General features: G+C 34.1%; 1 protein-coding gene across 1 annotated transcript in view; it reads left to right on the forward strand.

The window, feature by feature from the left end:
* EXOC6 (exocyst complex component 6) overlaps positions 1 to 21,755 on the forward strand; it is a gene marked incomplete at its 3' end in the record, with an annotated part of 32,983 nt that overhangs the window by 8,397 nt on the left and 2,831 nt on the right. Inside the window, exons 5-16 of the mRNA XM_010177944.2 lie at positions 2,305 to 2,509; positions 3,724 to 3,879; positions 4,550 to 4,618; positions 8,046 to 8,129; positions 8,224 to 8,270; positions 8,656 to 8,776; positions 10,758 to 10,829; positions 11,497 to 11,594; positions 12,756 to 12,861; positions 16,385 to 16,494; positions 17,527 to 17,638; positions 19,140 to 19,274. Coding sequence (XP_010176246.1) covers positions 2,305 to 2,509; positions 3,724 to 3,879; positions 4,550 to 4,618; positions 8,046 to 8,129; positions 8,224 to 8,270; positions 8,656 to 8,776; positions 10,758 to 10,829; positions 11,497 to 11,594; positions 12,756 to 12,861; positions 16,385 to 16,494; positions 17,527 to 17,638; positions 19,140 to 19,274 — 1,315 coding nt within the window. The remainder of the gene's footprint in view (positions 1 to 2,304; positions 2,510 to 3,723; positions 3,880 to 4,549; positions 4,619 to 8,045; positions 8,130 to 8,223; positions 8,271 to 8,655; positions 8,777 to 10,757; positions 10,830 to 11,496; positions 11,595 to 12,755; positions 12,862 to 16,384; positions 16,495 to 17,526; positions 17,639 to 19,139; positions 19,275 to 21,755) is intronic.

A 21,755-nucleotide genomic window follows, 5' to 3' on the forward strand; every position in this document is an offset into this window, starting at 1 on the left:
ACCCACACACATAAAGCCCCCAGATCCCTTCTTATCTGCAACATTCCCATCACCTTGTGTATATTTTATATAAACCAAGTATCTAATAAACAAAAGCTCCTAATTTACGTTTGAAACCTCTTTATTTGCAGTCTACTGAAAGCAGTTGTGTTCTGGAATAAAAGAGACTTTTCCCATCCTCTGGCTATGCTGAATTGTTAGCTTAAAAATGCCTTGATTGAGAAAATTTGAAATAATGTGTTTATTTCAGAATGGAACAAGAAGTTGTGACTGAAGTATTACTAATTTATTATTGCTTGTCTGCAGAAGGGGAGCCAGCAGCTTGAATTGTATTTCAGTTTGAAAGTATTTACTCACTATATCTACAAAATAATATCCAGAGTGAAAGAACTGTAAAGGACGCTCTTCCAGGTTTTCTGCAGCATTTGAAGGGACTTTACTCATATTCGTCTTTTCCCTTTCAAAATGATTTGGTAATTTTCCAGTACTGATTGTGCAAGACTTTCAGGAGGAATAAGGAACTAAAGTTATAGTACAAAAAGCTAAAAATGGGCTGAGGCTATTAATCTGTATTTGTGGAAAGCAGGAGTTGGAGTGAAGCAAATCAAATCAGTCTGATATCAGTTTTTCTACTTTTCCCATTCAAGACTAAGCTAGAAAGCATTAGTTCACCTTATTCTGTTCTAATAGGCCAAACTAAATGCATTTTTCCAAAAGCCTCCTGGGCTGAGTGACTGGTAAGAGTATTGCCTAAAGGAAAATTATTGTCACATCTACAACTAATTGCTGTCCTGTTCATGTCTAACCTGTTCCCTGCACCTGTCTCTAATATGTTGTGGACATCACAGATTTCTTGATCATAGTATTTCTGTTTATTGCCTTCTTAGTTTAGCTGTCTATGTCGGAATTGGCTTACTTCTATTTTGCTTTATCTTTTCAATAAAATGAAAGTTTTCACAAGCATTCTGCCTTAAGAGCCTGTGTGACATTTGAAAATAAAATAGAAGAACTTCAGGAACAGGCATAAAAGAGCCTGACTCAGCTCTGAATTACCTCCTTGTGGTGTTCAGCTCTCTACTGATTATGTGAGGAAGCATGGAAAACCAATCTCCCTCAATTAAAGTTTCCTTCTTTAAATGTTTCCCTAAATCAGCTGAAAGCATCAAAATTTTACTTATATGCTATAGGCCTGGAGTTGATAAGTGTTTTTAGAAATTAAGTCTTGGCCCCAAAGCCCCTGTAATCTGTGAGAGAACTAAGTGTGAAGACAGGTAAATAACTGTAGTAATAGATAGAGCTGATGTATCAGTATTTGGTAGCTTTCTGTTGTCAAAATTGTTTGACTCATTATTTACTTTTTTAAAATTTATTTTGCAGTTAAATAACTTTTTGTGTTTAGTTTTAACTTGAGTATTTCTTTAAACTCGTTGTCCCTTATGTAAAATTTCACAACATAGTTATGAACGTACTGGACAAAATCTGCATAGTTTATGGACATGAGAGGAGGTATTTAATGGTGTTTTGTTGTTCCCCCTCTTAGGCTGTATCTTCCATATTTCTGGTAGAAATAGTCTGTAGGCTAACAGAACACAGAAGAACAGAGAAAATTATGGAGTCTTTGTTGTTGTTTTTTAAAAAAAACCCCTCTTAATGCTTGTTCTAAGTAGTTGTTTACTTGGTGGGATATACTGTATTTTGTCAGAAGAGTAAGTAGATTTATGGTTTACAGCAAAATATGATGTACTGCTGGAAAGAATACTGCTTGAGATAAATATATACATGTCTTTTCCAGCTAAGGGTGGTGAAAAGAGGATGAATGTGGATGTGTGTATATGTTCACATATACCTAAAGAAGGCAGATACATACAGGCACACTTTTCCAAGATTTTTTTTGTTTGGTGCATATACTGCAATGTTTGTTGATTGGCAATTTGTGTTTCAGAAAAAAGAACTCATAAAAAGCCCTAATAGATGTGGTCTGGCGGGGGACGTAACTGTTATGACTTTAGTGCCTCCATTATGCAGGATGCTTCATGTGGCATTAGGGCTCTGCTGATCAGAACAGCTAATACTATAGGAGCCTACTTAAAATTTTGACTTGACTGAGTCACTCTGACAGTTCACTGTTTTTTTCCAAACTAAAGCATTATATGGATGACCTTTTGTTTCTTAATTTTTCTAAGAACAGTTTCATTAGATGTATATTGATTGCATGCGTGATATTAATATCCTATATTTGATAAACAGAGTATTTTATTAAAATTCTATAAGATGCTACATAATTTGATTTTAATCTCTTTGTAGGTATTATTCTGCTTTAAAAACAATGGAACAGCTAGAAAATCTGTATCTTCCTAGAGTTAGCCAGTACCGGTTTTGCCAGATAATGATAGAAAATCTTCCAAAACTGCGTGAAGAAATAAAAGAAATATCCATGTCAGATCTCAAGGATTTCTTAGAGAGTATTCGAAAGCATTCTGACAGAATTGGGGAAACTGCCATGAAGCAGGTAAGCTGACCTAACAGGATGACTTCAGTCCTGTTATCAATTGAAAATATCAGTGTTTATAGCCTCAGGTTAGCCCAAAAGATTTGTCTAAGGATTACAGTCATCACACAGACCTTTGAGTAAAGATAGAGAACTGTGTGATGCTTGCTAACATCTTGGGTAGTTTCTTCTCCTGGACATGAAGTTGTCAGTTCTAGTGATCCCTGGCTAACACAGGAAGCAGCAGTGTGACACCTCAGTAGCGTCCAACTTTCTTTCCAGATTTGTATCTGTATTTGTATTTAGACAAGAAGTAGTTTCCCCCCGGGGAAAGGAATGAGAAATGCTGTATATCTTAAGTTGCAAAAAATTGTGAAATACTTTGAGGAGTCAACTCCTAGGCAGTCTGTTAATGCAGCAGTTACTATACCAAAACAAAGAGCAGCCTATCTGGCCAGCCAGCAAGGATGAGTAAGACTAAAATAAGTGTCGAAATAACTGCCTACTTCTTTCTAAAGTACTACTAATATAGAGGACTGAGGTGGGAGCCAGGAGGAGACTGGGACAGCTGAAGCCCTTGCCTGTTCCATCACAAAATAATCTGTCACTTCAAAGCACTGCACTAGTACCAAGCAAGCTTTAACGCAGTTAATGTTTTTAAAATTTATTTGGAGAGCAAGTTAAGTTTTAATTTGACTTTTTGTTTAGCAGAGTTCAGGTTGGGTTGCCATTTTGTCATCTGAGGTTCTTGTAAAATGCAGCATTATTGTCAATGAAACTTAATCTCAAGATTATACTGTACTACCTTGCTGCATTTCTTTCAATAGTAAGGACAGTGTAGTGAATTTGGCTTTTGCAGCTGACTGCTCACTGAGGCTTAACTGGAGACAGCAAACAAATAGCTGGAAACTCTGTGATAACTGTACTTCATTTAAATATTGATTCTCTGTTTGCAGTTTATGATCAGGAAAATTACAGGTTACTATTTTATGTTTTCTACCTTTTAAGTTGCATTGTGAGGAGTAGGAAAAAATTACACAGAAATTAGCTACTGAATTAATTTATCATCCCAGATTGATTAAGGACAAAATCATTGGTGTAGGCTGAGAACACACATCTTGCAGTTATACTGATGTGTGTTCAATAGCACCACCTGTTTTTCATGTCATAGCATATACTCATCAATGATGAAATTTGCATTACATCCCTCTTTATTGGTACTACTTTTAAAACAGGCACAGCAGCAGAAAACTTTTAGTACCACTCTTCAGAAACAGAATCATGTAAACTATGGTCGGAATATGCATTTAGGTAGAAGCAGAATTTTAGAATCCAAGAGTGAAATCACATTGAAGCGAACGTTTGAAGAAGATGATGAACATGAAGAAGAGGTAACTTTTTAATAAATTAGTATGTCTTATTTAAAGTGAATTTTGTAGGTTTGTTGAACAAAAGTTGCAGTACGCTGTCTGTAGATGGTCAGCGTTAGTTAGGAAGAACCAGAGAACACCTTCAAGGGACACCAGTCTGGATCAGCATTTTAAGGGGAAAAAATAGTGTGAAAATATTAGTTGTATTAATGCCACCTTTAGCATCATGTTTGGGGACATTCAATTGGATAGAACTTGTAATTATTCTGGAATACAGTTGCAATTTACATTATACATTACTAACCCACTGTAAATGATATGTGTCCCACTGGAATATTCTACTGCTGCTAAAGCCAGCATTTCTGTGTTGAGGACTTCAGCTTGTGTTAGAACTCTTATCAGTTATCAAGTACTCATTATTCACAAATTGAATAAAAAGTGAGTATTTAGACCTCTAAATGTAGTGCTCTGAAAACACAGTGAAAGGAATCTGGTCTTGTAACACAAATAAAATTTAGTACTGTACTACAAAGGAAGGGGAGAGCTGAGCAGTTAATTTATGCTTTTGTAATAGGACCATCCATTTTTGGGTCCTTATTTGGTGTACTAGTTCTGTTGGTAATGTATCACATTTTGCGGATTATATGCTTTTTGTGCTTTATATACTTTTATTTTTTCTTTCCTTCTTCAGATTTTAACTGCCCAAGATCTTGTAGACTTTTCTCCAGTCTATAGGTGTTTACACATCTACTCAGTTCTGGTATGTATTAAGGTGACCTGAAAAAAATATTTCACTTTTTGAAGTTGAATGTTCATTTTCATATTTTTCATACTCTAATAGTTCCCAAGCAAGTAAGCATACTGCTTCTAGTAGTAGTAGTTCTGGATGAACCAGCTGAGATGGGTAGAATATGGATACTCAGGGCATGACTGCGTATTTTATTTTATATGCATAATAAAGGACATGCAGCAAGACATCAATTACATAAGTGTTCTTAAGAATACGTGTAAAATATGCACGTCTGCTTCAAAAGTGGTATTGACACTTTTGCAGTTCCCCTGAGTGTTCCATGTTACCTAAATGTTTGGGGGGATATGATCAATATTAAAAAACAAATGAATATTCAGTCCAAATCTTGCGGAAATCGGAATAGTAGAGCAAAATTGCAAGCAGAAACTGGAGATTGTGGCGGGCTGTACTCAGACGGATTAGACTGGCTTCAGTGGCGGAGACACAATAGCCCATTTTAGCTGCTGTAAAAGAGATACAGTGCGCAAGCTAACAAAGGCAAAAACTTTTTTGGGGAAACTTGGTAACAAATTATTATTTTGTCACCTTTTGTATGTCTCTTTCTTTTGAAGTCAGATTACTTACAGAATAAATATCAGGGGCATATACATGAAGTACTTTTAAGTATTGCTGAACCTACAGTCTCAGTACCTGGCTTCAAGCATTCAGGCTGGGTTATCTTCTTTCTGTGGAACCCTTGCAGATGTGTAACATGAAAGCTTATATACTGAAATAATGTTTAAAGTGTTATTTCATTGTTACTCTTTTTATTAAGAATGAATCCAAACAAAAGCACCAGTAATTATGTTGGTAATTATTTATCTCAGTGAAAAGAACAGGCAAAACAGAAAGACAGACTGCCAGAACTAGTAAAAAGAGAGGACCGTTTCTTTTTACAGAGGAAATAAGTGTGAAATAATATATATAAAAAAGAATGTATAAAGTTAAATACACCATTTGACAACATCTGCTTATTCTTCTATTAGAGTAATAAAAGAACAGGAAGTAAAATTGAAAGATTATATTTAAAAGTAATATGTGATGTTGTTTTTCACTTTGACAAGGATCCTGATGTTGAATCCTTGATCCAAGGATATGCTCTTTGGGTTTGCACAGAAAGTTTGCTAGCTTCCAGATTTACTGGAGACAGAAAACAATTTGGAGTGCTCTCTGATATCAAAGGCCCTTAGTCCCCTAGAAAAAAGGTTTGTCGATGACTTCAGAATAGGGCTTCTGTCTTTCCTGCCAACATCATCTAATTAATAAGCCATGGTAGTTGTGCTTTAACCACTTCTTGGAGTCCTCCTCATTGACCTCCTTGTTGTGAAACATCTCTTTTGGAGTTTAGAGAACTTCATGATGACAGCAAAGGAGGGGACTTGATAGCAGGTAGCTATTTATTACGTTTCTGTATCAAGGACTTATCTCACAGCAAATGTCACCTTCTTAGTGAATTCTCTCTCTGCTACAAAACTGTAGAAAATACTCTATTTTTACGCAGGACAAAAGTTTTCTATTCTGCTTCTTCATATTGAAGAAAAAAGCAGGATTTTATTTACCACAGAATACTACATAGCTTGTGGTTGCAACCTGGTGATTGCAAGATACATACATACCAAACATAGACTGTATTTGTTGACCAATAACCTTTCTTTAGGCTGGAAACATCTGGGCAATATACATAAAGAGCTTTTTTTTTTAGCCCATATATTATGTGAAATGCTGTATATTTGAATTCTACTGAAAACACCCTTGATCCCTTTGGCATGTAATGTTACCTTAGTTAACTAAACACTATACAGAAGTATAAAATTTATGTAACTATGGTGTAAAACAACACTTGATATATGAGCAATATTCCTAGAATTTATAACCCAACATGAACTGATGTATTATTTCTGTTGTTATGAACTCGTGAACTTTTGGAAGCTGGGCAAAACAAATGCATTGCTTTGGTATATTTTATCTTGCCTTTCGTTTGCTTATTCAATGAGTGAATCACCAGGCTTGTTGCTGTATTCTGCTGATTGCTTTAGAACATCTATTTAAAGTAGTTGTCATGCCAGAATAGCTGATCTTGATTGCACAGGATAGCACGGTCTATAAATAAATAATCATGAGATATTTTACATCTCCGTTTTTGGTGTGGATTTGAGAAACCTCAGTAGAGATTTGGCATTGGAAGTAGAATTCAATAATGGCTTTCTGCATCTGAAAACTGCATTGAATGTTTGGGCTGGAGGTGAATGGTTAATGTCTGAACAGTATGTGTTAGTACGAATTATAGCACACTGTGTATTCTGCTGCAACAGAAAGTCTTCTAGTAAATTTGCTTCTCAGTTTCAAGTGAATTTTTGTTTTTAAGCAAAGTCTCTTTTTTACTTTTAGATTTTGTTAGGTTAGCAGTATTTCTAAATATGATTAAATATTTGTTATGAATTTCAAATACAAAATTTAAACTTTCTTTGTTATGGCTTATAAAGGAGTTAGGTAAGTAATGCTGACTTAGTAATATACAATCTCTGTAATAATTTGATTTGAAGATTTTTGTAAGCCCAAGTAATGGAATTCTAAATAACATTGGCCTAATAATAGGCTCATGAAGTAAAAATAAACCTTAAAAATGCTAAGCTGCTTTATTCTGCTTGCATACAAATTACATTGTGTTCAGTAGGTAGATGAGTCAATGTGACGCTGATTTGAAATGGATAGATGGTTTCTGCTGAATGGTCATCTGAATGAGATGGGTAGGTTGTCACTTGAATTCCTCATGATATAATCAATAGGCATAGAGGGTATTGTATTTTTGAGGACTGTGATAGGAGAAAAATCCAAATCCGCAGTCATTATAATTATCAATTCCAAAGAGAATAAGCAAATATTAAATTTAAAAAATCTCATGTAGTTTTTTTACCTCAGTAAAAAATGCAGGCAGTGTTCGGACGTATCATATATTCATAGCAACATTTCTGTAACTTAACTTCACAATGCAGTTAGGTTCTTGAATAAGCTAGAGAAACATTTTAGGAGACAGTGAGTTTCAGTAGAAAACTTACTAGAGTAATAGGTAATATGCCTTGTCTGTAAATATTAATACACTCTGAAAGCTGTAGTTTAAAAACATAAATATTGCTTAAAATGCATAATATTGCTTGACAAAATGTAGGCACATGAACAAAAATTTTACTTACAGTACATTCTGTAGGCTACTTAAAAAAAAAAAAAAATCTGCATTTTTACATGCATGCAAAACTTTGCTAGTGTCAGATGGAGGTCTGCATGTGGAATAAATGCAAAATATGTGGCTTAGTTTAAGAGAATTCTACCCTTAAATTAAGAAGTATCTTTTTCATACTGAGCCAATGTTCTTGTGTTAGCTACTTTTGTCTTGTTTTAGGGTGATGGAGAAATATTTGAAAATTACTACAGAAAACAAAGAAGGAAACAAGCAAGATTAGTTCTGCAGCCACAGTCAAGCATGGTAACCAATACTTTTGTTTTTTGCATTAATTTGGGCTATACCTAATTCTTTGTGGTATTTTTATTCCTAAACTTGTTTTCTTTTTCACTAAAAGCATGAAACAGTAGAAGGCTATAGAAGATACTTCAGTCAAATTGTAGGGTAAGTTTTCTAAATGGAGATTTATTTCAGTTTTACTATATTGATTCTTAATTCACGTTCTGTTCTCCCATTGTCCAAAAACTTTATTCTGCAAGATTCAGTTTCTGCACAAATCATGTGGGTGGTTGTTGCTGGATCTGAGCGGGGAAGAGCATCCACGTCCTACCAGTCCGGTCCCCACAAGGACCCTCCAGCAGCCTGGGCTCCGGCTGGCGTGAAAAAACTTTTCACAGTTTGACTTCATGCTGGGCAAAGCAGAACACCAAACCTACCAAAGTGTCAGTGCTCGAATGGGGAAAGATTTGACTGTGCTTGTGTGTGAAAGGGTAGAATTTGCTCTAATATTAGAAAACAACTTAATAATTTAAGCATTATTTTATTTTAGTTTCTTTGTAGTAGAAGACCACATTTTACATGTAACCCAAGGATTGGTAACGAGAACATATACCGATGAACTCTGGAACATGGCCCTTTCCAAGATCATTGCTGTTCTTAGAACACATTCAGTAAGTGAGAAGTCTTACAAGTATTGCAGTTTAAATCCTCTTACTTCAGAGCTCTGTATATTTAAAGCTGGGATAGTAACAAAGTGAAAAATTACACATCTCTCATGTTTTCTTTTCCTTGTGATTAGAAATTGCTCAGATTTGGGAGGTAGCCTGCCAAGCTTTTGTTTTTCCCAACAGTATCAGGCTGTGATCCACAGCCATGGGCTATTTGCATAATCCTCCACTGATTTACAACTCACTGGGTCTTCCAAACCTTCTCTTAGTCCAGCAGTTTAGAATATGCAGAGTTAATCTGCTGTTATTATTACAATCCTTCCTCATTAGTCTCAACTGACCTCTTCATTAGATCAGATTGAATAGTTCAGCACTGAAAGCACCACCAGGAAATAGTTCCTAATTATCATACCAAATGCTGTGTTTCCAAAATAAACTCCACCAGCAAAACCCTTGGAGCTATCTCTTCAACGCTATAGTAGTAATATGTTTATGTTGAAGTAAAGGTGTTAGAAAAATCTTCACAGATGTGAGATGGTAATTCTGATTCAGATGAGTATTTCAGCACATTCAAAGTGTGTTTCCTAATGTTACGTTTCTACCTCACCTCCAGTGGTGCTGAACAGCTGCATGCTATTTCTTATTTCTCTGTGAAAACCAATGGAATACCGTTGTTTGCTCAGATTGACTGATAACAGATTGCTTCAGAGTATACTATTGGTGTAACTTTTTCTGTTGGAAAAAAAAGAAGGGTTTTATCTTTCTCTGTTTAATGTTTGCTAGAAGAAATTCCTTTATGCAATGTTATTTTGATTTTGATTACAATTGATCTTTAATTTGTGGAATATTTTACATTTCATATATACTGAGGAAAAATGGGGAAATAGTTCAAATTGCAACTATAGTTTTATCATAGGACCTTTACTGATAAGTGGTACATGAGATGTTCTCATACTTTTAAATTAATTTTAGAGGATTGGGATAAATTGAGATATATTTAGCATATTTTTAAGCTAAATAAAAGTTAATTGGCTGTGTATGGATTTATACACCTATATAAGAATATGGTAATTAAAGGAGTAAAAGTAATGTAATCTCTAAAGAGATTATCAGTGTCTTGTCTTGTAGATAATAACTATTTCTTCTCAAAATGCATAAATCCTATCAAAACTAATTCTATCACAATCTCTCTCTAACATCATCCTACTACAGACTAATGTTTAGATAAGTGTATGTTGTCTTATGAGGTACTGTAAACCAAACCCTTACTTTACTAAAGTATGCAAAGAGCAAAAATTAAAGAAAGGTAAAACAGGTGTATATAGTCTCTAACCAATACTATGTTCTTGAACTGCTTTAAGTTATTTTAATATAAATATTTTTTTACTTTATCCAGTATTGCAAATAGTGAAGCTGAGGTGAAAGCCTCTGAACTTCACACCTCTGAAAATCAAATTTCAGTCATTTAGTAAATAACTTAGTGTCTTGACTTTTTACCATCAAATTTGTAATTTGAATTTATTTAGAAAGTATTTTATAGTGTTTTCCCCATACATTTGGGAAACTGTCTGAGGTGACACAGATAGTGCTGGTTAGACCCAGGCTTAATATTCAAAAGAACATTCTGTGGAAATGTCTCTGACCTTGATTTAGCAAAACATTTTGATGTGTGTTTATGTTCCACTGAAATAAACATAATTTGATTATTTTGAATCTCATTACAATGTACTGATATTTATTGAATCTCATATTTTAGTTTACTTTTTCTGAGCTTTTATAGTACTGGTAGTTCATATAAAAATTTAACAAATACTTTTATGTAGCTGGAGTAAGTGAAGACAGGTGAGTGTAAGTTGTTTTTTTACTAAGGCAGTCAGGTAAAGGGATAAGGCTGGAGACTTTAACCTTCTGTGCTAATATTCTTTGAAAACATATGTCCCATATTTTAAATCCTTTTAACAAAACCATAATTTCTCACTTTCAGTCATATTGCAATGATCCTGACCTTGTTCTGGAACTGAAGAATCTTATTGTAGTATTTGCTGATACTTTGCAGGTACGTATTACATTAGTAATTTAACTGAAATTCCTAGAGTCAAATTTTTCCTTTAGGTGAGTAAGTGCAATGCTTTGGATTTCCCTGATATCATATATATGAATCAGGAATAAAATTACACAATAGTGTTTTTAAAATATATATGTATCTTGCCTTGGTTCCTCTTTTGCAGTGTTACCAATTTAATATATGCATTCTGTGCTATTCAGCTAGCATCCATTCACATCTATGCAAAATTAACGTTAGCGTTATAATTTGTGTGTGTCTCTGTCTTTTGTAAATGCTTTACTTCTGATCTTAAGCAATAATAGCATTCCAGTTATCATTAGCTCTCTAGCTGGAAGACCAAAAAACATCATTGGCAATTATTCTTGCAAAGTGTAACAGGCTGATAAAAAAGATTAGTTGTATGCATAAATAGCAAGGTGAAATGTTATAGGGAAATAAGACAACTTTCTGCTTGAAAACCAAAAGCATAGCATTGAGTATTTGGTAAGAATTTGATATATAAACTTCTAATTGTAGTGATGTGTTTAAAGTACTATACTTTCTTTTATAGAAGTGACAAGGTTAAATAATAAGTCTCATCTCAGAGTGCTGAAGTACTGAAGTGATAGGAATTGAGTGTGTTCTTGAATTATCCATTCTTTTCATTTTTATACCATAGGGTTATGGTTTTCCTGTGAATCGACTATTTGATCTTTTATTTGAGATTAGAGACCAGTACAATGAAACACTTCTTAAAAAGTGGTCTGGATTGTTCAGGTTAGTATTTCAAAATAATTGTATTTATATTGTATGTATTATTTTCTTCTTTCTTAAAGTTGTTTTTTTTTTTTTTTTAAATAGAGTTGTAATTCTGGAAGAATTTATTAACTCAGTAGTGTATGTGAATTTTAGATTTGGTATAACTAAGGCATTCATCACATGTAACTAATATTCAGGAGAAGAGCCATTGAGGGTTGCTTTTGTAGTTAATGGAGAGAAGGAAGGTCTCCAAAGGGACATTATTGGAGAAGCATCCAGGAGAGAAGCACCTGTTTTTCTTCATTCTTATTCTTCACTGTCCACCATTGCAGTAGGGTTTTGAGTTCCTAATTTAGGTTGTCTTAATGTTTACAGTTAGCTGATATGTGTATCTCCCTGACAGACTGCTGACATTGCCAGTACATCTTCATATTTTTTTAATACAGATTGGTTTCCACCTATTCCTTGGAATCATTTGATTGAGTAGATTATAAACCCAGGAACAGAGCGGCTTGGGACTGTATTCCAAAGCCTATTTGCAGATAGAGTGTGATAGCTAAATATGTAGATGTTGTTTACCATTAAAAAGTTACATTGTATTACAGAAAACCTTGAATTAAATTAACCAGGTAAATCTAGTGTCTAAGGTTCTCATGCTCTCTAGACTCCTAGGATAGTCAGTGGACTAACAGAGAATTCCAGAAGCTTAAATAAAGCTGTGGCCACATGCCTAGTTGAAGTTCTCTGAATCATCTCCATTGACTATATGTAGCTGTGGTACCGAAGTGAGACACTGAATGTCTGCTTTAGCGTAGGCAAAGTGTAGGCTACTATAATTAACAAGTATCTCCTTATGGTTTGCGCTGGAGTAGAGTAGTTGGTCTGAAGTTCTTTGGCTGTATTGTGCTTTGAGTCATACCTTTTAAAATGCTTTCAGCTATTTTTTTTAATCTGTTATTAGACGTGGTATAAAGAGTTAGCATATACAAGGTACTCTCAAATTTCTCTAAATATATTTTAGCTATCTGCACTTATAATGATTGCAGCTTTTAACTTTTTGAAGCTGCACACCTCAATGTAGTAGTAAAATTTATATTCATTTTCATGTTTTAACACTGGAAAATACTGTAAATAAACCACATATAAAAATATTTTTCACTTTACTAACTAATTCACCAGGGATATTTTTGAAGCAGACAACTACGGCCCTATTCCTGTAGCAAATGAGAAGGAATACAAAATAGTTATAAGCAAATTTCCTTTTCAAGATCCAGAACTGGATAAGGTAAGGAAAAGTTTTATGTTATTAAAGTGTGACAAAATCCAATTAAGGACACTTGGGACAGTAATGATTTTTATAATTAAAAAGTAATTAAAATTTGAAAAGCTAGGTAGATTAAGAGGCTAAATCACCTTCTTTGTGTGTAATTATCCAGTCATAAATAAATATGAAAATTAAAGCTTTAGTCATTTGCTCTGATGTTTGAGTGAATAATGAAACCCATTGTTTTGTAAACACATTAATAATACACTTCAGTTGATACAGTCTTTATGTAATTATTATACAGTCTGTCTTTAATTAGTTAAATTTTGATGCAACTCATTGGGTTTACTAACTTACAGTATATTATGTGCTGTAGTTTTGCAAAAATACATGTAAAACAGGGATCTGTTAGAAACAGCAACTTTTGTATTTCACTTTTAAAATTAATTATTTGTGTTTGACCGTGTGTGGCAAAATAAACATGAAGGGGATGTAAATAATTCTGCCATACTAGCATTCCAGTAGGATAATCATTCATAGCCTCAGCCATTCTTTTACTACAAACTCCTTTCACAGAAAGGTGATTAATATGGTCTGCTATTCAAATATAATTTTTTGGTAATACTGAGGAAGAAGTAAAAGGCCCATGATGGGAGAACTACATGACAATGGGAGAAACTGTTGTAGAGGGAAGCTGATTTATGCACGATCCATCACTACAGATACCTGCAAAAGTAAAAAGATACTCTAAATGGATGATTCAGCAGGGAAACATAACAGCTGCATGTCATTAATACAGTGTTGCAGTGACAATGAAAAACTAAAGGTGGGGTTTATGCTGATTTTTTAATAAAACTCCAGAGTGCTTGCTGAATGCTTTTCTCAATCAAATTAATCTACTTAACAATTATAGTACTAAAATAAGATAAACAGAATGGAAGTCCCTTATAGTGTTGGAAGTATACCACACCCCAGATACTATTTAGCATGATATATTTTGCTAATAAATTCAGAGATTTTTAACTTGCACTAAATAATTTTCTCTCCTAGCTCCTCTCATTCTCTGTCTGATGTATCACCATGTGTGTGTGGACATTACTTGTGTAGGCATGTGTAGTTACATATATGAATGATTAATACAAAGCTTTAGCTCCTGTTTCACCAGAAGGGAAATGTATTCTCTGTACCCAACAATTTTCATTTTGGTTTGTGACACAAAGAAGGATTTCCATTTCAGAGCAAGTAGCACTTTTTGTAGATATTTTATGGGCAGAATCTCACTGATGCTTAATTTTTGGGCTGATGAGCTTGGGAGTAAAGCTGGCAATCAGGTTGGATTCTGTTCCTAGCTCTATCATTGACCAGCTGCCTGATGTTGGTAAGTCACTTCACACCTCTCCCTGTTAATTCATCGGTAAAGGAGGGATAACATTTTTTACATCTCTCTGAAAAGAGCTGTGAAACCTCTATGTAAAGCAGAAGGACATCATTTGAAATAGTCAGTCTGAGGTTTTTTTCTTGTGTCCTAACAATTTTTGAAGCAGTTTAGTTCAACCAAATTTAGCAAAAGGGCAGGAGTCTCAAAGATAACTGAGTTCCTGAAAGTTTTGTCAACTAGGTAGTGGGATAGAGGAGAAAGAGTCATTAAGTATCCTTGTAGAAAGAAACACTGCAGTGTTACCTTAGGTATTATTAGGCAGCAGGGAATCCACATGGAGGGGAAACTATTAATGCTCTGACATCACTTCTATTGGTTGCTGTTTATAATCTCACCCACTTTACCTCTCTGTTGATGCTTCAGGCTATAATGCATGGAGAGATCCTATTGGGTGGATTAATTTTATCTAAATTTCAATGTTTAAAGAAAAAAACAACAAAAAAAGCCCCCATCAAAAATTAGGTGTTCAGGCTAGTTGCTGAAGGAGCCTGTGTAGTTGATAGAGAGGAATGGACACCCCCAGAGGGCTAATTCCGTTTGATGCATCTCTGATACCTTTTAGAGATTAAGGGGAATTTCACCTTTGAAAATGTCTGTTTCTTTCCAGTTAGTATAAAAAGAGATGCATGTGAGTGTCTCATTTTTAACTGTAGATTAGGATTAATCATCCTCACATTTTACAGGTAAATTTATCATAGGAGTTGCTTGCAGCAAACAAGGCAGAATTATGACCAGCAACTACTAGATATTTAACGTAGCAAATCCAGTCTGACTGGACACAAGAGGCTTGTCTCTGCTGTTTAGATTGAATGTGCTAAACTATCATGGTTTGATTAAATAATCTAATTTTACTCCCTTTCTGTATTCACAAGTGAAACAATTGGCTTGTGTATCTGTTGGGTTTTTTGTTTGTTTTTTTTTCTTGCTGCCTACTCTAGTAAAGAGACAGAAAGTGTTGTATCCTCCTGTAATGGCCAGACACAGTAGAGGAGAAAGAATTGCTTCTCTTAGATTGTTGAATATATGAAGATTGAGACTCAAGCCCTGCTGACAGAATACTGTGATGATCTGAAATAGCTGTGTGTAATAGCACTTGTTTTATATGCAAAAATTAATTGCTTAAATCGGATGAACACATACTTGAAGTAAATTTTGTTGTTAAAAAAATGTTTGCTATCGCTGTCGAATGACATGAAAGTCTGGCACATACACCACATATTTGTCACACCTCCTAATCTTAAGAGGTGTGATTAGGAAAATCTCAAGGTAATCCGTTTTGTCTTGTTTTTTTAATACACAAATGTTGAGTTGCCGTATGCTTTTTTTTTTTTAATTGAATTCTCCAGGGATGATATCAGTTGTTAATTATTTTTCTCATTCATTAGTCATAGAGTAAACATAAAATTAATTGTTTTAGAGATTTCAAAAATTTTTTATTCAATGCAGAAATATCTATTTGGCATGTGTAGATTTAATTGAATTAATTCATTTTTGTCCCCTGAAATGCAGTATTAGCTTTCAAATTGAAGTAAGCAGCATGATTTTATTCTTACAGACTACTGATAGTTCCCACATGTTAATCCAAATTGTTGAAAAGAATTCAAACTGCTTTGGTTTTGTGAACCATCAGAGAAAGTAAATATATGATAGTAAATATGCATGCCTAAACATTCTCAAGATGTATGGAACTTCTCAAACCTTTTTTTTTTCTCCCACTGCTTTCTTTGACAGAAAATATTTGCATTTTTGAGCCTCTTATCCCACTTGCATCTGTTTTGTTCATTCAGATTAAAAGTAGTTTGAGACCTGTTTTTAATGTATGTTTGTCAATTGCTTTCTACAGAGGAATCGTAAATTACTTGAAGTCTCCAAACTTTATTTTAATTTAAATAAGTGATAAAGTTCTATTTTGCTTACAAGCTATTTAAACAGATGTAAAAGTCAGTCCAATGTATACCACTGTTTGTATTTGATGAAAAACAGAAAAGCTTAAAATAGATTAAAATATTGATAGTGTTAAGTGGCTTTCTAATTGTTGCATTTAATGCCAAGGTCTCCTTAGAATCAGTTTCAAGTGTAAGATATTATTATCTCTTATTTTCACAGCAGTCCTTTCCAAAGAAGCTTCCAATGTCTCAGTCAGTGCCTCAGATTTATATCCAGGTTAAGGAATTTATTTATGCAAGCCTTAAATTTTCAGAATCACTTCACCGCAGGTAAGCCTGAAGTATCAGCAATGTGGCTGTAAGGTAACCTGTAACTTCCAGGTGACCTAAAATACATATTAAACTGAAAATATATTTTCTTATATACTTGCTAGCAGTGCTTATTTCATGATTTACATATAATTTACATATATAATTCTTTATACTTAATATATGATTCCCAGTGCTATAGCATATATTTCATATGTGTATATAGATACTGTATGCAATATGTGTATGTATGGGTGAAGGTAGCTTGGCATGGTAAGCAGTCTAAGACACTGCTGGGTTTTTAAAGAGTATTGATTGGTTTGAATAATCTGGAGATTTTATTTATGTGACAAAGCATGTAAGATTTGAAAAATAAACTTTTATACTGACCATTTGTAAATAGTTCTGCAGCATCCCTGATTACTTCAGATGGCCCTTCCATTCTCAGTGCTTTAAGGTTGTTTAGCAATGATTTCCCCTGCCACAGAACGTGCTGTCTGCATGCTCATCCCCTCTTCCATTACAACTTACGCTGGTGGAAACAGCACAGTTCTCCCATTTCCTTTCTTCTTGTAGTCTTCAAAAGCTTGGTTTTAATTACATAAAATAACATTCATAGATCTGAAATCTGGAAGGTATTTGTGGCAAGTCACCCACTTCTCCACTGCTAAAGATGTAAATGACTCGCTTTCACACATTCTTAATTGATACTGTTTATAATTTACACGTACTAATGAGTGCATGTTGACCTCCTTAGTAACTCATTAAAATCCACAGATTACTCTTTCTGAACTGCTGTGTCAATAAACATGTCCAAAATCTAAAAATAACAGGTTTTGATTCACTGTTGAAATTCAGTTAATGGATAATTTGGTAAGTGAAAGAGGTGTTCTGTGTGTTAGATCACAGAAGACTTGGAGTAACCAGAGATTAAATGCACATAGGGAATTCTTAAGATTAAAAGTTCCCTTTGCAGGGAAAAAGTAAAAATATTAAGTATTACTGTCAAAGTATTGTCACATACAGCATAGTTATAATTTTTTTTTTTTTCAGCTCAACAGAAATAGATGATATGCTCAGAAAATCTACAAATTTGCTGCTTACAAGAACTCTAAGTAGTTGTTTACAGAACCTAATTAAAAAACCTCATATAGGTTTAACAGAGGTAAGTTTTCAAACACATACTCAAAATTGTGTTTTTAAAAACAATTAGTGCTAAAATTATTCTTGTAAATCTAGATATACCATGCTATTAAGATTTGTGTAAGAAAAACAAGTAGTGTTTGCTTTAAAATAGAAAATTTAAAGAGGTGAAAGATGAAGTATAAAAAAGCCTCAGTATGTGTTACATAAAAAATACAATACAGCGTTGGGTCTAGTTGGAAGTATATATACACAGGGGTGCCTTTTGAGAGAGATTACAATGAAAGAGTTCCATCTCCTGTATGATAAACAGAGATTTGCAGGAAATTAGCCAAAGACTCTTACTTCTTTGGTTGCATAAAGAGAATGTTTCACGTGTTCTCCTCCAGTCTAGCAATTAGTAGCACTTTGTTGAGTTTCTGTTTTCTTCCTATAAATAAAAAGGAGGGAGAAGGGGGAAGGGATCTCTCTCACATGAGCTGTGTAAAGTTTCAGAGGAAACCTACCAGATCAAGAAATATAAAATCTGAAGTTCACTCTAAGACATGAAACTTTTTCTATAGTAATTGCAACTAAAATATTTTAGTAGGTTTGTGTATGTACTTTCTTCATTGAGACTCTTGGTTTATTTTGTTTATTGGATCAAATAAGACAAGGTGAGACAGTGAATCAGTCTGCATATTCACTGCAGGTACATGCAATGTCAGGAGACAGCAGGTGCCTACTGAAAAGTGCTGAGAAGGACTTAGGCTGTTGCTGTTCGAGCACTGTTAGGTTATACTGAATGTTGTTTTTAAACTGCAAGAACCTCTTATATAGGTGGAATCAAGAAGACAATGATGAGGAAAGAGCTCTATAAATCATATATTACTATGTAAGACAAGATGTACCATTTTTCTGAGACATAGTTTTCTGTGTTCTTGAAATTAGTACAGGAATATTTTCAAGGACAGGAAAATAAATTCACTAGTATTTTTCAAGGTATTTCATTATCAAGTCAATATGTTTTATGAGAAAAATGTTAAAAAGAGAAAACTTACTTTATCAAGCATTACGTTAGTGTACACTGAAACAGTATGCAGTGAGAATTAAGATATACTGATATTTCAGTTACTATGCATTATTTACATTGTCTAATTTGTGAACTGAATGCGAATGCAGGTCCTGCTTATAAAAACATCTGTATCACGTACAAGCAGATTGTTACCATTGTTGGAGGGAGGAAGGAGTTGACAACCTTATTTTTGAAATTCCCTGCCTTCATTGGATCCAATTCGATTTATTTCACTGAGGAGGTGTCTGCAGTCTTCATTTTTAAAATGTCATCATTTGTATGTAAACTGTCATATTACTCCTTAGTGGTATTTGAAAGCAAACTTAAAAACTAACAGTTAATAGATGGCAACCTGAAATTCTGTAATTAATTTCTAGTAGCATTGTTGCTGAAAGAACATTTACAAAATGGTCAAATTATGATGGGTGATACAAAAAGTATTTTTACAATAATTTTTTGTCTCTTGTAGCTTGTTCAGATCATCATAAACACGACACACCTGGAACAAGCCTGTAAATACCTTGAGGATTTTATATCTAACATTACAAATATTTCACAAGTGACTGTTCACACAGCAAGACTTTATGGACTTTCTACATTTAAGGTATGGTATATGTCATCCCTTATATGACTATATCTGAAAAGTCACATTAAAATCCCTATAAATGAAGCATTTTAAAACAAAAGGAGGTGAGGGCAAAGTTGCATGCTTTCTCATTTTTTGACTCAAAAAGAATTTTGAGCTGTTAATTCAGTTGTAACACCAAGCAGTTAATTGTTGGGTTTTGTTTTCATTATGATCTGAAATATGTCAGTACGTGAGAAATATCAGTATTCTCTTTCAGATGCATCTTTTATTAAGTAACAAAATGACAAGCTGAGTTTAGTTGCACCAGAAGCTTTCAATAGATTAAGCTCCAATTTGTGTAATGTCTCCCCTTTCTGAATGAAATTGAGCAAATCACCTAGTTTAATCTAAAATGTTTGTATTATTTATTTGATTTTAATCTGCAATAGAAATATTTTGTGGTATATTTGCAAATTGTCTAAGTAAGTAATATAAAAACAGTATTAAGAATGTGTGACAAATAAATTATTCAATTATCTTTTTAGAATTCATATTTTATTTACATGTCCTTTATATACACAATAGTACATGTTAAAATGATCACTGTGAACTTGACTGTTTCTAATGTATGGCAACTGCTTATCTGCACAAAATATTTTTCAGAAATGGCAGAAGTTTTCAAGCTTATATCTCAAAAAATTAAAGTAAATAGTTGGTGATGCATACTCAGCGTAGACAATTGCAGTTTTGGCAATTAGCATGGCAACATTTGTAAGCTGAGTATAAAATAATCCTAAAATATATTGTTGTTTTCTTTCTATATATGGCTTCTCATCTCATTAGTAGGTGAAGTGCTCCTAGTTGTTCTTGCACTTATCTATACAAAAATTCTGAAGGATTTTGGGAAGGGGAAACTAAAGCAGAAATACCAAATGACTTGTATAAGCACATCTGATGTCCTTGGCAGAGCAAAAACGGTATCCTCATCTGTGACGTCCTTCTCCACAGTATTACTCAAAAGGCCTTAGTCCTTTTTCAGTCGTAAGGCAGACACATGTTGTTAATGAAAAACCTGCACATAAAAATGAAATTGCTGAAAACAACGTATACACGTGTCAGATAACTCAAGAAGACTGAGATTTATCCCTAAGATAAATTAATCAAAATTCTGATCCTTGCTCAGGCTGTTTTATGTCATAATAACCTTAGTAAGCTCTAAAACAAGATCCCACAGCTGGAGTAGCTATACTGAGTGCAAAGATGGTTTGACCTCAGGCCACTGGATGGCCCTGCAGCAGAAACCCTACTGTGCTGTGGCACTGGAGACAAGTGTAGAGATGCTTAGAGATCCTTCATGCTCTGGTGGTGGTTGAGCACCAGGTACTTCTTTCAAGCACCAGATGGTTGAGTACATCAAAGAACCAAGTTTTGGTATTTATATACATAAAGATATCAGCTATTATTTCATTGACCAAGTCTGGCTGAGTAGCTTTTTTGGTTTAGGATATAAGTAAATGTGTGTGCCTGGGGGGTGGTTTGGGGTGTTCTTTCTGAAGAAAACATTATCACATAAGAATAATCTTGTATAGGTTACCTTGTGCCATTAATTTAGCCAGTGCATTGTCTTAGTCACTTGGGGCTTCTATACGGAAATCTTTGAAAGAGAAACAAAAAACCCCCAGAAAGTCACCAGGGATTCCAAAGCAGCTGCAACTTGAACTTTAGGTATTTGGGGTTTTTCAGTATACGCTGAGACAAAGGAGGGTGATTTCTTGTATTTATGGGATAAAGAGGACTAATCCTATTGAGAGTAGTTCTGTTTTCTGTTCTTCATTTTTTTCTCTTGCTGCAATACGTAGCCTATCCTGTTACAATATCCCCTCTGGCATAGATGTTAAAAGATGGGTGAGGTGGAATAAGACGTCATCATTGCAAGACACTTCAGTATTTCCATTTGATTGACAGCAATTTTCCCATTAACTGTAATTTGTTTTGCTAAGGTTTTAATGAATAAGGCAAGTCAGAAAGGTTCTGGCTTAGCAACTGTAGTTAGGTTACTATTGCGCTACCAGTAGTTTTATTACTAATTTTGCACTGTCCTTAAGATTCAGGCTGCCTAGTTTACTTGTTGTTTACCAATAGTGTATGTGTGTCTTTGATTTTTGCTTATCTATAGATATTTTTGTGTAAGGTCAATCCATATTTTTTTTTAACATTCAAACCAAACACTTAATGCAGCCACAGTCTTTGATTTTGTTAAGAGGTAAGATGTTCTTTATCCCTGAATTTCATTTAATAAGTGCAGTTGAAAGTTTGCACTATTTTTTGTGCTGCTTGCTTATTCTGTAAGTTATATTTCATTAGCCTATAAAAAATCTAAGTTCTACTGGAGGGAATCACAGAATATTGCATCTGTGTTTAGTCAGCTTAATATCTACACGCTTTGGAAAAATACAGAACAAACGCTGACAAACACACAGGAATTTTTTTTTATGGGTTCTCTTCTCCCTCTTTCCC

The sequence above is a fragment of the Antrostomus carolinensis genome, unplaced genomic scaffold, assembly GCF_000700745.2.
Source record: "Antrostomus carolinensis isolate BGI_N321 unplaced genomic scaffold, ASM70074v2 scaffold28071, whole genome shotgun sequence".
Taxonomy (NCBI): Eukaryota; Metazoa; Chordata; class Aves; order Caprimulgiformes; family Caprimulgidae; genus Antrostomus; species Antrostomus carolinensis.